Source organism: Abrus precatorius, unplaced genomic scaffold, assembly GCF_003935025.1.
Source record: "Abrus precatorius isolate BTA unplaced genomic scaffold, Abrus_2018 Scaffold3, whole genome shotgun sequence".
NCBI lineage: Eukaryota > Viridiplantae > Streptophyta > Magnoliopsida > Fabales > Fabaceae > Abrus > Abrus precatorius.
In genome coordinates, this window is record NW_020874373.1 from 32,936,709 (window position 1) to 32,954,021 (window position 17,313).

At 30.3% G+C, this 17,313-nt stretch overlaps 1 protein-coding gene across 2 annotated transcripts; it reads right to left on the minus strand.

Annotated features, from left to right (window-relative positions):
• Nucleotides 1–1,755: 1,755 nt before the first annotated feature.
• Nucleotides 1,756–11,493, minus strand: LOC113862725 (leucine carboxyl methyltransferase 1 homolog). 2 transcript variants are annotated; one of them, XM_027495874.1, is made up of 14 exons: nt 11,337–11,436; nt 10,160–10,415; nt 9,518–9,606; nt 9,281–9,420; nt 8,319–8,366; nt 8,060–8,141; nt 7,798–7,900; nt 6,831–6,951; nt 6,702–6,749; nt 5,247–5,330; nt 4,216–4,280; nt 3,693–3,744; nt 3,302–3,340; nt 2,761–2,859 (listed from the first exon to the last, which is right to left on the minus strand). In XM_027495874.1, exons 2-14 carry the CDS (start codon nt 10,177–10,179, stop codon nt 2,803–2,805), a joined length of 948 nt encoding a protein of 315 aa, XP_027351675.1. In that variant the 5' UTR covers nt 10,180–10,415; nt 11,337–11,436; the 3' UTR covers nt 2,761–2,802. The 2 variants fall into 2 exon arrangements, with proteins under 2 accessions (XP_027351674.1, XP_027351675.1); XM_027495873.1 differs by lacking the exon at nt 10,160–10,415 and having other exon boundaries at nt 1,756–2,859; nt 11,337–11,493.
• Between the last annotated feature and the right edge of the window lie 5,820 nt (nt 11,494–17,313).

The window sequence follows — 17,313 nt, forward strand, 5'->3', positions numbered from 1 at the left end:
AATATTCATGTTGATACAACATTACTTGATCGCTCTTCTATATATCATTTTGTGTTTGTAATTATCTGGGGTTTTTTTTTGTTGGAACATGGTAATTTTAAAGAAATTATTAAAATAGGATATATATATATATATATATATATATATATAACATTTTTTTTGCGAGCATTTTTTGTTACATCATTTTAAGTATCGATCTTTTGACTAATTTTTTAGATTTAAATATATTTTAACTACTTTTAAATAAAACTTATTTCAAATATAATTTATTAATTTTTTTTAATTCCTAACCATTTATTTTTTTAATTTTGTACATGATTTTAATTTCTGTAAGTTAAGTTAAATAGCGACGTGACTCACATTTTGCTAAGTCACCTTTAATCTATTGCCTACACTTCACTCTTAAATTAAAAAAAAAATAAGATTGAAGCGTACAATATTTTAAAATTAAAGTTCCTTGTACTTGAATCTTAATTTTTTTATCTTTTTATTTTAAAAAATAAAATATTTATATAAATTTGTGACGTAAAAATTTAAGAATTAAGTAAAGAAGAATATTAGAGATAACGTGACTAATTGTAAGTCACATCACTATTTAACTGATAAGAGTTAATGTTAGGTACGAAATTTAAAAAAAAGTTAGTTAGGTATTAAAATATAAAAAATTAATAAATAATGATTTGAAATAAACTTTATTTAAAAATAATTAAAACATATTTAAGTTATTTTTAATAATAAAAAAATAAATATCAATTGTATCCGTCTTTAAAATGACCGACATTTATTTACCTTCATAATTGAAAAATGGACAGAATATATGTGATTGTGCAACAAAGATGAACGTAATATATTCATTTTTTTTTTCGTTCTACTTGTCAGAATCAGATAAGATATTTTGGTAGGCTAATTACCCCTCAACATAATTGTAGCGTCTAATAAGAAAGAGATAGGATAAGTTATATTACTCTTCAACTAAGCGAAGCAGCTAAAAGAGAGAGTCTTATAGTATATTGGTCATCAAGTTGACATAATTCGGTTTTTCCAAAACAAACATGCCCAATTACACGTGTAACTAATTTGATGACTGGGTAATTAAACGGGTTGAGTTTAAACAGCAGCTCTTTCTTACACTCCACATATATTCTGTACCTTATTTTTTTTAATTATGAACGTAAGTAAGTGTAAGATCATTTAAAGATCGACACTAATCTTTTAATAATAAAAAAAAATAAGTATCGGTCTTTATATTAATAAAAAAAATAAGTGTCAATCTTTTTAAAACTGACATTCAAAATGATGTAACAAAAAAAATACTCAAGACAAGAAAAATGTTCTATACATACCCTATTATTTGGTAACAATTTCATTTTATTTAGTGTGCAACGCCTCCCTTTCAAATCAATAGTTTACTTGAGCCTAGTTTATCCTACAAGATGTTGGTGATGTCTTCTTCTATCCTAGCATGGCACTCTAGTTTCGTTTGGAAGCATGTCATTGATCAGAAATAAGTTTCAAGAATTATTTTAATCCAATTTAAAAAAAAAAAAAAATACAACTTTACTTTATCATTTCACTTTCAAATTGTCGAATCCAATCCTAACGCAACTTTGCTGTCTTATTTAACCATTTTAAAGAGACATTAGTTTTAATTTAACTTTGCACATTTTGTATAAAAAGGAGATATTTGAAGAATAAGAGGGAAAAATATGAAATAAGATAAGTAGCATGATGAAGATAGAGAAAAACAATATTGCAATAAAAAAATATTGTAAAAAGTTATTATATAAATAATATTGCTCTTCTAAAAAGCTAGGAAGAAAAGTGTAACGGTAGTGCAACAATGGTCCTATGGTACAGAGATTTTTTGTGCTCATGTGCCCTTGCCCGATGGAAACACAAAAAAAGGAGATTGAGTGAACAAATTGAACTGTAAGTCAGTACAGTTGAACAGTTGAACACACTGTCCACTGCAATCGATCTGAGACAATAAACAAAACACGATTGTTGCTAATAACGGTTTTTTCATCTTCTCTCTTGCAATGTAACTTACTATGTTGTCTTTTTATTGTTAAGAAATTGTCAAAATCCATGTCCCTAAACAACTGCAAGGCGGAAAAAATCCATATTTCCCTATAGTATAGCCATCTGCTTCGTCTATGCAGACTGAACCTCTGAATTGTCCAAATTTTCATAACTCTTTTAAGTCACGTTTTGACCAACCCATCTAACGAGGTAACTTTCCTCAGACAAAGTACAGTGCCATTGCTCACCCTCAGCCACAATGATACAAAACCACTATACTATCATCCCAATATAACACTGTCAGTTCAATCAGACAAAGAGTAAACAAAAAGGGCATGCAAAAGAATGCCAAAGCATAAGGAAACCTTGTCAGTGTTGAAAAGCAAAAACAATGCATACTATTTTCACATTTCTTCCACTTGGGCATCCCCAGACAGGCCTAAATTATGACTTATTTGTTGGTGCCGTGTGGGGGCCACCACGTTTTCTTTGCCAAACAGCTAGCAGAAAAGGTGAATTATCTGTGTTTTGTATCAAACAAACAATTCCTGAAGGAGTCTATACCAAAAAAAATCATCTATATTCTACATGGCTGAGTTCTGATACAATAACTAACAAGTTGCTGAGAGAACCCTTTTACTAGGCAACATCCTCATTAGAGTGAGCTGGCATGTCACCATGAGTACTTCCTGTATTAACAGTTACAACCACGGATGGCAATTGGCAAGGGAAATATAATATAATATAAATATATATGCTATGACAGTGTATCCTCGTGTTTCATGAGGAATGAAGCACCTTCTTGTCCTTAACAAAACCAAAATCCCCAAAAAGACCCTGCGTTGTGGAAGAAAACCAAAGCGTAAATGCTTATCCTCTATTGTCCCCCAGAGCCCATAATACAATAAGAAATGGGAGAAATGTAATAAATATACTCCCACCCATCACCATCATATTATATTTTCATCTTTGGAGTCATCTTCAGAAAAAGAATCCTATCGTCCCCGACCCCCACCCCCACCCCATCTTTTTCCAAATTAATATATCTTGTCATCACTCAACATCATAATCTAAGATTGCCAGAAATGGTGCAGTAAAAGTAATTTGGCCTCTCAATTTCAATCTTGGCAAGTTGTTATAAAGATTAAAGAGTATGCATGATCAATTTATTTGTTGATTAATTTAAATGATGAGCTATCCTATTCCCTTCCCATTCCGTAAATAAAAATACTTTTGCTAATTTGCTACATATGAAGAACAAGCATGATCAGGATCATACCATGGCATCATTGATTGCATAAGCCACACAGTAGTGCTCCTGAAAATCAATAGCAAGGAAAGGAAGTTAAGTCTGTAGTAGCGGAATAAGGAAAAGAGGAACTTCTTACTATTGATGACAAAGCACATTGCTAAAGTGGGTCATGAAGCCACCTGTTGTTTGCATTCAACTGGAGTAATGGTTAGGATAAATTTCTTATTTACTTTTCACTTCTGATCAATGAATCTTAGTAGGAAGAAATAAGGACGAGTGCAATTCTTATCCCCACTTAAAATGAGAGATGATTAACTGTGGCCCAGACCCACCATCCAAAGCCCCAGCAAAATGTGTCCAACAGAATTCAGACACTTTTTATGGCAATTAACAGAACAGGAATAAAAAATGGACTCACCTGCATCATGTACCACTCTTCAAATTCATCAAACAATTCCAGCCGTTCAATCCTAAACAGTAAAGTATCACCAATTAGTATCTTTTGACAAATTTACAAAAGAAAAGGGCCACCGACCATAAAGTAATGATGGAGAGTCAGGGAAGAAAGAACTGCCTTTCATATGAACATACAAACTTTAGTATCTAATAGAAATCCATTAGTTCCATCATATGACAATCATAAGATATTGATGGGACACAGTACCTTGTGTGTGTAAGAAGACAAATAAAATAACAGTATATTATTGTGTTATTGGATGAAAAACGACAAAAGGACAATGATGACTACAAAAGGATACCACAAATTTGTTTTATGAATTGCAACAAAGAAAATACCCCGGCTTCTGGCTTATGTTGTTTGCGTTGCAAACAACTACTTTCATCCCATTTAAATGCATTAAAGGATAAGAAAACACTCGAGAATTTGTAAATTTAACACACAAACTTTGAGATCTAATTCAGTAAAAAATAAAATAAAATACCTGCGTCTTTCTTGTGCATCAACAAAATCATTATAAACTCTCAGCATGTCCCAGGCAACAGACCTCTGATACCCACAAAAAATAAAAAGCATAAGAATATTAATATGTTGGTATAAATATTTTAGTGATAGAATAAATACACATTAACACTACATGATCGTTCATAAAATGGAGCATTGACATCAAAGGTGGGAAAACATGGAAAAAGTGAAATTTCATAAAACAATATGTCCTGAAAAACACTGTTAAATTTAATTTGTTACTGTATCATTTTATGTAATTTATCATTTGAGTATAGAAATGGAGCCCAAGAGCCTTAGCTCAAGTGGCACAAAACCCTTAGGGAACTATTTGATCCCAGGCTCAAATCTCTGCCAAGCCATTTTGCCTGCATTTCAGCCAACTATCCCCTTCCCTGCATCATGTCATAAACCTCCTTTGTAAGGAAAAATAAAATAAAATCACTATATTATAGACATTCAAAGCTTTTCTTGTTCAATACACACACCACACACTAGAAAGTGCATGGTGCAGGTATAAGTCCTCCTAGTGCCTATGGTGTCACTCATAAGAATTTTTTGCCATAAATGTGCTCAACTACAATAATGATAGTAATTATGGTATCTATAAACTAAAAACAACAAACGAGTTTTATCCCACTAAGTGAAGTCAACTATATGCATCACATGACACCACTGAACTCGGTCAAGAACCAAATTCTTAGAAATATTATTTATCAACATATGTCTTTTAATAATGGTAACCATTAGCTATAATGACAAAATTTATATTAATAATCAATAATCCCTAAGCAAGAATTTTAAAGCCTATGTTGAACAGCTATCGAAGTGTTGCAGATTCTGAACCATTCTAGTTAATCTGCTGATTCTCATATTACTCATACCTAAGTGACTCCTTTTATCATCATTTAGAAGGTTTTCTACAAATGTAAATTGAATCTTATACCAGATGCACTATAAACAATAAAAAAGGAAAAATACTCCATTTCTAGCAAAAATTACATGATATACCTGCCATCCTTGGTCCAGAAATAATTTTTCCTTCGCAAGTAAAGTTGGTGTAGCATAAATACCCAACAGAGCACAACCTCGACTCTGATACAAAACATTAAAGTCAAAATATATTATAGTTTCACACACATCAATGACTATTATTATCTATGAAAGTATCAAGTCATGAATGCATTTAGACACACCTTTTACATACATGAGAATTGAGATAGACATCTTCAATTTAAACAACACTATACAGTTCATTTTTCAACTCAAACCAGCAAGCAACTTGTTTCCACAAACAATGGATGACTGACAGTCCATTATAAGAAAGCTCAGAGCAAAAGTGATTATTGCCAAAGAACCAAACTCAAAAGCAATAAAATAAACAAAACATTGACCCAGGCACAAGTTTTTATTTTTCAGTGTGCTAATCATACAGAAAAAGAAACATTTTTATTGAAGCTATTCTCCTAGTTGTGTTGAAAAATTATGTCAGACATTAAATTTTAAAAGAAATCCACAAGGTACAAAAAGAGTTTATTGGCCAAAATAGACCTAAATGCATAAATCATGCATTATCAACCTTAAATCTCAAACTCAAGGTTGAGTGGTTGTAAACGAAAAACTAAGAAATTCTTCATTCCAAAATTTCAATCAAAGTAGAAGTCCACAAGGCTCAGTTCACATGACTCAACATAGCACAACATGCTAACAATTCCCTTGAAAATGGTCTTATCTAATTTTCTCATCAACTTTCACCTCTTGCAACATCCTTATACTCATTATATACCTATTAGAATAAAAGTTAACAAAATATAGTACATGACTCCTTGCATAAATTACTTTGTGAGCTTCCATGAATCAGCATTTACTGTACAAATTTGGATTTGCCGCTACTTTTGTGTGCTGTGCTGTTACTTTGGAGGCTAATAACTTAGATTGTTGTCGTTCACTATCACTCAGATCTCAATGGAAAATTGGAAATGGAAGTTCCAATTTAATTAAAGATCCTAGAATAGAATGAAAATGACTAATATACACATTATGCATGGTCGATTGATAAAAAATCGCAAAACTTGACATAAGTGCCACCACCCCAAATAGAAAGAAAGCTGAGTGTAAAAGAAAGAGTCCCAGGGAAGTGAAGTTCACAGGACAGGAATAATCTGAGTACAAGTGTTTGCTTGACAAATAAAAGTAAAGTTCCAATGAGCAGAGAATAAGATATTCTTCACGAAGAAACCAAAAAACTAAAATTAACAGGTAAAGAACATCCAGTAAGCACACCCTTAGGGTACAAACATAGTACAATGAACAAAATTAAGGTACAGCAATTAGAAAACAAAGTAAAATGCAAAGCACAAATAAATTTCCATTTTGAGATCAGACATTTCCAATGGTATTGGTAATCTGAAATGAACCAATTGTAATCTATAAACCACAGTAAACACTTTTTTTTTACAGCCATACCTCCAAATTCCGTATCATTTGTTGTCCAAAAGCATCATCTGGGTGGATCTGTTCACAAAGTACAATATAATGCAAAGAATATTCTAATTTATCAAAAAAAGTAGAATTAGAGACTATGAAGGGTCTAACCTGCTCATAAAGAAAAAATATTGCTGTTGAAAATGTTTGGGAAGCCCAACCAACAATTGAACGAGTTGAATCAGGATCCAAGTAGATCAGAACACATTCTGCAATTATAAAAGTTGGCAGACTGATAACAGTATCAGAATGAATCAATCTATCCTACCTCGATCATGAAAGACACGGAGTTTAATTTAAATTAAAACAAAATACACACACATTTATACATATATCAACATGCAAAAAATATAAAATAGATCAATATTAACCAACAAAAGAAATTAGAATTAGATCCTCCAGCATATGAATCTCCAGCAGATATAAAGTCATAGAAGTCAATAACTACATAAAACAAGTGCACACATAAAACCATAAAAAGAAAATCGAAATAAAGAATTCTTATGCTCAAACTTGGTTTCTTCAAGTCATTTTCCAATTTGTTAAATATATAATTGTAAGTAGTGAAAAGGAACGCGGCAATGCTTTCCAATTATAAAATTCAGTAGTATTGTCTTTAAAGTCATTTTCAATTTTTAAACTTCCAGTTCCATTTCCATATTCAATGAGCTTTTTAATTTTATATATTTATCACTTTTCCCAGGAGAGTCTGACAACCTCTAACATATCATCAATTATAGCCAACAGTTAAGGCATTTCAAATTGTTCCAAAGTTGTTTAATTGTTAGCTATGTAAAGAAACAAAATATTGCTGTCCGATTATTAAAAATTCAGAATCATTGTCTTTTATTGAAAATTATAAGACATAAAATTCATTAGAGAAGAGAAAAAAGAACCAAAGAAGCAGCAGATAAGTTATCTTGTCTTTAAAACCCCTTTCAATTTAGAACTTTTTGGTTTCATATATTTTCCTAGATGAGCTGATGACTTCAAATTATCAATTATATCTGAATGGTAACAGAATCTCACAATTGTACACAACAGAACAAGAGATAGAGAGCTGATTCCCGATATATACCTTGGATCCATTTCAGCAAGAGTTAAAATATCACTTAATTGTTTCACATCACGCAAATCTGCTGGGACTAGTTTATAGTGAGCACTAAGCACTTCTCCTTTTTCTGAAAAACAGTGAGACAATCACGCATGCTAATTTTCAGAATTGATGTCCAACAATGAACAATCACAGTGAAATGATCACAGGTTAATAGTTTTACTCTTAATTAAAAACATGGAAGAATCTCTCAACCGTTTAAAGCATCACATTCAGCATTGCTTACCTTGCGATATGACCACTGTTTCACCAACTTTATTCCTCAATGGAATGCAAGTCTCAATAAGTGCTGCCTTTTTACTGGTTACCTATATTTCAAATACAACAGTAGTTTAACCTTCTTTACCAATAATGGCAATTAAAAAACAACAAAATTCAAAAACTATAAACAGCTTTTTTCTTCTTCATCCGCAAATATATATATTTAGAAATATCTATATGATCAATCCAACTCAGAAGCCATAAGTAGGTATTCGAATTTCTACCTCCTTAAAATCCACTTCCACATATAAATGTGGTGCTTTCCCCTCATCCTGCGAAGAAAAGAATTTAAACATTGAAGTTACAACTTACAACTGTAAATTGGCACACATCATAGATGAGTGAAGCTAAGCAAAAAGGTTACAAGGAAATCTTGAACTGATGGCAACAAAGTACAGAGTTTCACACTTTCTGTCCACATTCATGATCCCATTTCAACAAGAGGATAGATGCCAACAAAAAAGGGCCTAAGGGTCCAATCAAACTGCATTCTGCATATTAAATATATGTTTGCATCTTTGAAGTGCAGGGTTAAAAGAGGGAAACATTTTTTGTTGCCAAAAATCCTATATATAACAACAACGTGGTAACAAATAATAGGAAAAATTCTGCACAAAAGCTTTATGCTAGTTGCACAAATGATTCAGTTTAGATGAAGTATGAATTCATTCTATAATATGTGCAGCATTTACAATTGACTCCATAGTCAATTGACTCCATTTCTTTTCTAAGAAAACTTATATAACTAACTCAATTTAGTGAGGGAGTTGCATTCCACTCAGACATTTGTCGCCTGAGAAGTTAAGTTTCAAAATAATTCAATGTCCTAACATCTTTGTCTTGTGCAGAACAGAGTATAATATTTTATCTCTTAAAGATTAAGATTGTAAAAGCAGCAGGCAGTTAGCACAGGAGAACCAACAAGAACAAAATCAAAATTGTCCTCATGGTCTGTTAAGACACAATAGTAAAATTTCACCAAGATTTAAATGCAAAACCTCTTGATCAATATTAATTCAATCCAAACCTTCACTTAACCCCCATGGCTCCAAATCAATAACAAATCTATAGTTTTAAAGGCAAAACAAGATTTAACAAAAGAAGATTAACTCCAAAGTAGACTAACTTCAAAGTACAACTTGTACAGTGTCAGTACTTATGACAACTCACAAGGAAATCCAGGCACCTGCAACTGAAAATATGTTGTGTCAAATCCTGCTCCAAGTGATAATATCTGTTTCTTCATTGGGGCATCTTCATCTGTCTTCTCAGCATCAAGAAACTGGTAGAGAAGTTTTCGAATAGCAGCCCAACGAGCAAAGTAACCTTCATACCCACAAAAAAAATAAAAAAGCATCAACAAACTACAAAGTGAAGGGTAGGTACTTAAACAAGTCAATTCCTTGAAGAAGTCAACTCCTACCTCGATTAATAATAGGAGATCTCCTCACAGGCCTTCTCACAAATAAATGAATGTAATCATCTTTCATGTATCCCTTTTTTACACATGACCTACAACCAGTTATGAAGAGAAAATATTCATCATATAATATCACCTAAAAATAGTTCATAAAATAACATTAATAATTCATTTAAACTCTGACAAGGTTTAATACAAAATGAAAAATTATAACAAAAAATGAGTAAAAATAATATCAACATTATCAGAACCAATGTTACATGGATTGTGATATGGTTTGGTACATGGTACAAGACTTTTCCTGGTACACAAAACAGAGGTAGACTTTATTGGATCCCTATTTGGGATCAATATTCATTTAGAATTAGATCAATATGCATGAACTTCAGCCTACAGTATTAAGAGGTAAAAAAATTGGGTAGGCCCATTTTTCCAATTTAGAAAACTAAACAAGGCCCATAAAATCATTTTCACTATTTTTCTATCATAATTCTAATTCACTAACTTTTATATGAAAGTTTCAAGCTCTAAGCTGCTTTTTCTCCAGTGTAAAAAGGTTTAAACCCCGGAGCCTACTAATTTATCTTTAGAAAACTACCCCATTAGGCTATCTTAAAAAAAGCTTTCAACCAACAACTCTGTCACCTTTGCAACCAAGTGCACATAGTCTCTTCTTTCAATTAATTTTGCAACCAAGTGCACATTGTTTCTTCTTACTGCCAACTTTCCAATCTGGCAGCCATGGGAGATTTTTCCATTCATTGAGACCTCAACACATGCTATTCTGCTTGTTTCTTTACTATTATGTTAATGTTTGGAACACCTACCCACAGCAATGTTTTGGGTCACAAACGATCCATGTTTGGGGATTTGACCAATACATGTAACAATGACCTGAAGTCTGAAGCCATATACAAATGGAAACACAATGTCAATTTTCCAATCACAAGCGTGTGGCTTTGCAACACACACAATGCATGTTTTACAAGTAACTGTATTATTTATCTGAACATTTAAATTTATCCAGATAACGTTTTCTCAAAAGAATATTTTAAATATGGCATGCCAAGAATAAATAAAAATCTCTTTACTATTTTACATGTAATACTTGACCATATTTCATCAGAAACCAAAAGCATTTTATATCCCTGAAGTGTATCACACTATAAAGACCAGACTCAGGTAGTACTTATGCTTATCCATAATGACATCCTTGAAAGGAACCGCCTTAGTAACCTTCTACAGTGTCATGTATTTATGCTTATCCATATTTGCATCCTTGAAAGGAACCATCTAAGTTAATCTTCTATATTCTACAATGGCATGTGCTTATGCTTATCCATATTGCCATCCTTGGGATTCAAACTCAGGACCATCTCTTACGAAAAAAAGGCATAACCACTATCTAGATGTTGCCTCTGTCACGTGCAAACAATATGTTTAAACAACAGCAGCTTCTAGAACGCCCCGTTCCTAATCTACCAAAAGGGGAAGGGATTGAACATAACAATAACAACCCAAGAATGTTACTATCTACAACGATACAAAATGAGCACAATCCTAAAGAATAAATTAAAACAAATTCGGGGAAAGTAACAGATAATTTTTACACTAAATTGAAAGACCAAAACACAATGTAAGTTTCATAACAGTTCATGCTAAGAACAACCCAATTGGGCAATCATGTTCACAACCCATTATACAAAGAAACAAGCTTCATATCGAACAAATCGTATGACTCCAAATAGACCAATAAATAATAAAAGCAATTTTAGCATTGTTCTAAGGCAAAAAAAGAACAGAAAGGGAAGCGCGTGCGCACAATTTGCTAGCGGAGGCATCATCGTTGGTGGCTTGCACCGCAACAGTGTTGCTGTGTGAATCGGCCATTCTTCTCCAACAAAGGTGATCCCTCTCTTGTTAGGTTTTGGAATGAAGAATCACAGAAGAACAAGATGCTGCAACCTAGATAGAAAATCCGCGCAAGTCCCGCAATTAAAAAGTAATATTATTAATTAATAATAAAAATATAACTTTTATTATTGAATAGAAAATTAAAAGTAAGAAAATATTAAAAAAAGAAAAGCTTTTTTTTTTTCAAAATTTCTTTTATGAAATTGACGAAATTATCGTGAATAAATTATCGTGAATTATAATAAAAATATTTATTAATTCACTAATTTTTCCCTTAAAATATTAATTTAAAAATAGTAAATAAAATATAAATTAACTTATGCTTTTACATTTCCATGAGCTATTAAGAAAAGAATATTCAGACGGCAAAGCAAAACTCTATCTAAAGATATCTTTGAGCATTCACTGCATTATAAAAATAAACAGTATATGTAAATTTTAATATTTAGTATATGTAACATTTTTTCCTTATAGGATAGTCATTTTTAAAAAATATATATACACTTGATTTGTTTTTAAGTTTGTAAATGTAATGTGTTAAAAGTTGATACAACACTTTGCTTGACTCTAATTAGTAATCATCCTTTATTTGTTTATAATTATAAATTTTATCATAAAATTATTGGTTATAATAAGTAATAATAATTTGAATTTAATTGAAATGTATGAATAATGTAACAATTTTTACACTGTTATTTAAATATATAAGAAAAAATTAACTCTTGTGATAGTTAATATAAAAATCATACATATTTTAAAAAATGTTTCATAGTTGACAATTATTTTTATAAATTAATTTATATAATTTAAAAAGTGATATTTTAGTTATTATAAAAATATTTTGTTACATTTTAGTTTAAGTATTATATTATTAATTTTTTTGTGCTATTTTTTATGATTTTATATATATATATATATATATGTGTGTGTGTTTTATTTTTTATATGATTTTTTTATTTAGAAATACAAGAAATATAGAATTTTTTGAATATTATATGAATATGTTTTTTTTTTGTAAAAGTCAACAACGACATTTTTATGTGTCAGAATTGTCAATCAAAAGAAAAATTTATTAATAACAAAATTTAAAAATATAAATAAATTTAAGCTATGAAAAATTATTATTGATAAGTTTATTATAAAAAAAAAAATTTGCTAACTAAAATTGTTATTGGCAACTTTTAATGCTTTAAACATAATAAAAAAGTTTAAAAATTCGTCATTGACAACTTTTGAATGATATAAAATAATCAAAAACTCTTATAAGTCATTATTAGTAATTTTTTATGTGTTTATAAATATTGAATTCTTTATTCTTTGTAAATTGCAAGATTATTCTTTTGAAGAACTTCTGCTTCAGCCTACGTCGTGGGATTATCGTGGATCTCAATTTCCTCTTCTTTCTCTTTCTCCTCCTCCCGTTGCTCCTCCGCTTGCTTTCGGTGCAAGTCCTTTGTTGTTGGCATTGCTTCATATTCTCCACCTCAATCTGCCGCATCTCCCCATTCACATTGCCCACAAAGAAATGGGCAATCAAAATGGGTAATGAGAAAGGGCAATATAAATGGGTAATAAAAATGGGCAACCAAAATGGGTAACATAAAGAGAATAGGCCTGCCCGGTCTCATTAATAAACAAAAAAAAAAGTTCAAGCTTTTTTTAAGTCTATTATATATAATATTATTATTCAAAAATATTAAATATAAATATATTAAATTATTATAAAATTAAAGGGGAAAGATTTCTCAAAATTATAAGAAATTGGATTCTAACATAATTGTAAAATATATAAAGCAAATGGTTGAGCCTAACTTTTCCTTTAAGATAAAACTTGTAATTGGTGATATTTAGTATCAGTATGACTACACAATAACATATCAGAAAATAAAAGGCAATTGAAAAAGTTAGTTTATAGTCAATAGGAAGCCTTATTTAAAACTTTGCCACGATGGTATATAGCAATGTGTGATTGTTCAAGGTTCCGTTGTTCTGTTGGATGTTGTAGAGGCCTAATGTGATGATAAGTTAGCTCTTTATGTTAAAATATTTTGTCGCGTGTTTTGGACTTTTAGTTCTTGTATAAGAGCATTTAGACAGTGCAAACCCCTTATGCAAATTGATAGAACACATTTATATGATAAATACAAGAGAGTTCTATTGGTGGTCATTGCACAAGATGGTAATAAAAATATATTGTCATTGTTTCTATTATTGTTGAGGGTAAGACTGTAGATGCATAGTTTTTTTTTTTTGATAATTTCTTATCTGCACGAGTCAATTAATGCACCAATAAGAAGAAGCAATGGACAATGGAAACCTTTCACATATATTGTATTAGACATATTGCAACCAGTATTTTAAGAAGATTTAAGGTTCCTTACATAAATTTGTCATCTGCATGGGTATGCTTCACGACCTTTATTTTAAAAATAATGATTAAAATAATATGCATATGCTTTTAAAAGTACTAATATAAATTGGTATGAATTTTGCAGGTTATTCATGAACCAAATATGAATTTAATATTTATTATAAGTTATTACGGGAACACATGGAGAGGTTTATTCAAACTGACTTAATGAAATTTCAAGAGGAAATGAGTTATAGTATTTGACGAAGGCCATAGGTGGGGTCACATGACCACAAATCCTGTTGAGAGTATTAATTCAATGTTACAAAGTGCTTGAAATCTTTTAATCACCCACTGTTAAAAGCAACTTACTTTTGATTGATTTAGTTGTTTGTTCAAAAAAGGAGTGAGACATAAGCACAAAAAAGGTTCAACATATTTTCTCTAAATCAATGACAACCCGACTTCAATCAAACGAGGCCAGGGCAAAAAACTTGCATGTTACTCAATTTAACAAACAAAGTGAAACTTTTAATGTTCAGGATTTATATAGCAAAAATATATAGTTGATCTGAAACAAAGGTAACATATGTGAAAAAAAATTCCCTACGTCTTCCTCCTCTATCTACATCATCAACAACACCCTCATGTTGTATGGCTCCATCAATACCCTGCTCCACCATATGACCAGATGTTTGGACAAATGTGTTATCCTGTTGCATTAGATCTCACGACATCATTGGCATAGACCATTGATCAAGAGAATATTCCTCAAGATATAGCCTCATACTTTGGTGTTACAGGTTATGGTCGATACCCATCATCCTCATGTATTAGTGTTTTTTCTATAGTTGCGTCCTCATTTAAGTCAAAGTTACATTGACGATTGAGTTAAGAAGTTTAATCTTCATTAAGCAAAAAGTCACATGTGCATAGAAATTGACTAGATATCCCACTAGCACCATTACAATCAACATACCTCCTACCTCGTGATTTCTTACTTCTTGATCCATGACGAATATTCCTTCTATCTACAGACATTAGTCCTTGTTCTTGAGGTAAGAGTTCTTCATCCCATTGAAATGCATGTCGTTAGTTCATTTGTGGTGACCAATAATATTCCTAATTTGGTTGAACTGAATATAGTGGCATACTTTGTTATTGCATGGGTGATGTATCAATGAGAAAGTCGTGGCTTCTCATGGAACTGTTATTGTTGGGGTGATGGTTGCTCTATTAGTGGGGATAACCATAGCTAATTTGCTACATATAATGTGTATCATGTCTAATATTCATTCAAAGGATAATAATTGTCAACTGACAATTCTTCTAAGATAAGTTGATACTGATGCTTTCATATTATCACCCAATCATCATAAATGAGCCTACAGTTCTTTGGTTCTCTTAATCCAAATTGTTGCATGACACAAATCAACTGCATGCCATTATATAACTTTAAAACAAATCAAAGGACTTAGAGTTGACCACACAAAATATTTTCTTCTTACATCATCTGGAATTAAAGCCTCAATATCATTATCCTTATATGGTCACCATAGATATTGCATGAAATAACCAAATATTTATGTTATAAAAAGAAATAAAATACTACTAATACATAATTATAATATATTAATAATTTTCCTTGTGAACACCTATTTGATTGAGAGCCAATCTAATACTTCAAACATTTTTAAATAGAGTGTTCACTAGATATCACATTTGTTTCTATCTTAGAATAAGTGGAAAAATAATTAGTTCATTAGGGATTGAAGTCAACCACGATAGTTGGTGTCATACTTATACTTACAATAATATTATGCATCCATAAATTTCTTTAGCATTATGTTGTGAGCCATAATCTAAGCCTTTATAAAGAAACAAAAGAAACGTTGAATCCTAACTATAATTTTCAATTTCATTCACATATACAAGTAACTACAAGAATTTTGTATGCACTAATCCTTTAATATCATTTAGTATCAGTCGAACGCCTAATAACTCATCACATGTATTTTGAATCATTGCAAAATAGGGATTACTAAAGTCAATCACTGGTAAACCATCGATCCAAAATCCAAACAACATACAAACATTTCTAATATACTTGTGCATTATCCATAACGTAAATGAAATGTATGTGTTATTTACATTTGACAAAATTTAGAAACACGTTTAAACCCAACATTGCGTAATATGTTATTTATTTATTTTTGAAGTGACTTCATGAATAAGTAACACAAGAACATAATTGTCTCATTTCTTGTTATAAAAAAGAGATTAATCATGACTTCATGTTGTATTTGAAGTTCATTTTATAGAATAAAAAGGTTCCTAATGATGACTTTTTTCATGAAGAGAGCCTCTTCTAGCTTTAACAGTAATGCTAGAGATTTTTCACCCAAAAATTATTAATTATATTTTTTTTTCCAAAAAATCAAATATTCTTAAAGAATGTGCCATGATATAGTGAAGATTCAAAGCCCTCTACTTGCTCAAGAATAGAGTCTAACTTATTGCATAAATTATACATAGTCAAAGGTCATTGGTAGCAAGTTTTCAGGTGTCAATTAATCTATATTTACATCAATATAAGAATTGAAATTGCAACTTTTCTTCATTTTTAATAAAAAATTACTAACAATGAGTCCATATTCACATAAATTTATTAAAAATTAGTAATTTTTGAATTTATTTTTTATTTATCATATTTAAAATTTTAATCATGTATATATATATATATGTTCATTCTTTTAAGTAAGTAGGATACCAATGATTATGCAACACGTAACTTGATGTTATGTTAGCAAAAAACGGAACTTTTTTTTTTTTTAGCATTTGAATGGTAGCAATTGGTTTTTAAATATAATAATATAATATATAGTGTTTTTTTTTATATGCATCCTATATTAACTTACATGGCAGAATATTATTTGGTATTCCCAGATCCAATGCTTTTAATACTAAATTAGTCATTAATCTAAAAAAATGTTGATTTATAATTGATCAATTTAACTGAACTTAAATTGGTGATAACAAAAAATATAATTTTAATTTATATGTAATACTTAATAATATAAAATCAATATTTGTAATTAAATAATGTAACTTGAATGATATCACAAAAAAGAAAAGGTGCATTATCCAACTATAAAAATAAAAAATGTGGTGATAGGTAACTAAAGATGAGGGCTTTGGGAAGTAGTGGTTTGTGCATAATTGGCAAGTGGCAACCAGTGCTCATGTAAAAAATAAAATAAAACTAATGAACTATCAACTTGCATTATTTTTATTGATAATTTTGAATTTTTTCTTTTATACAAACAATATTAAGCGTAATATTAGGTATATTTTTAGTCTTAATTTTAATCAAGACTTTACTTTAATAATTTACATGATAAAAAATAGTATTAAAAGTCAGTGTAAATTTTTATTGATGCAATAAAGATTAAAAATAGTATTATTTCTTATAAACATAATAATAATATAAAAATATTTTGTAAACTTAACATAATGAAAGGTGAGAGGAGCAAAA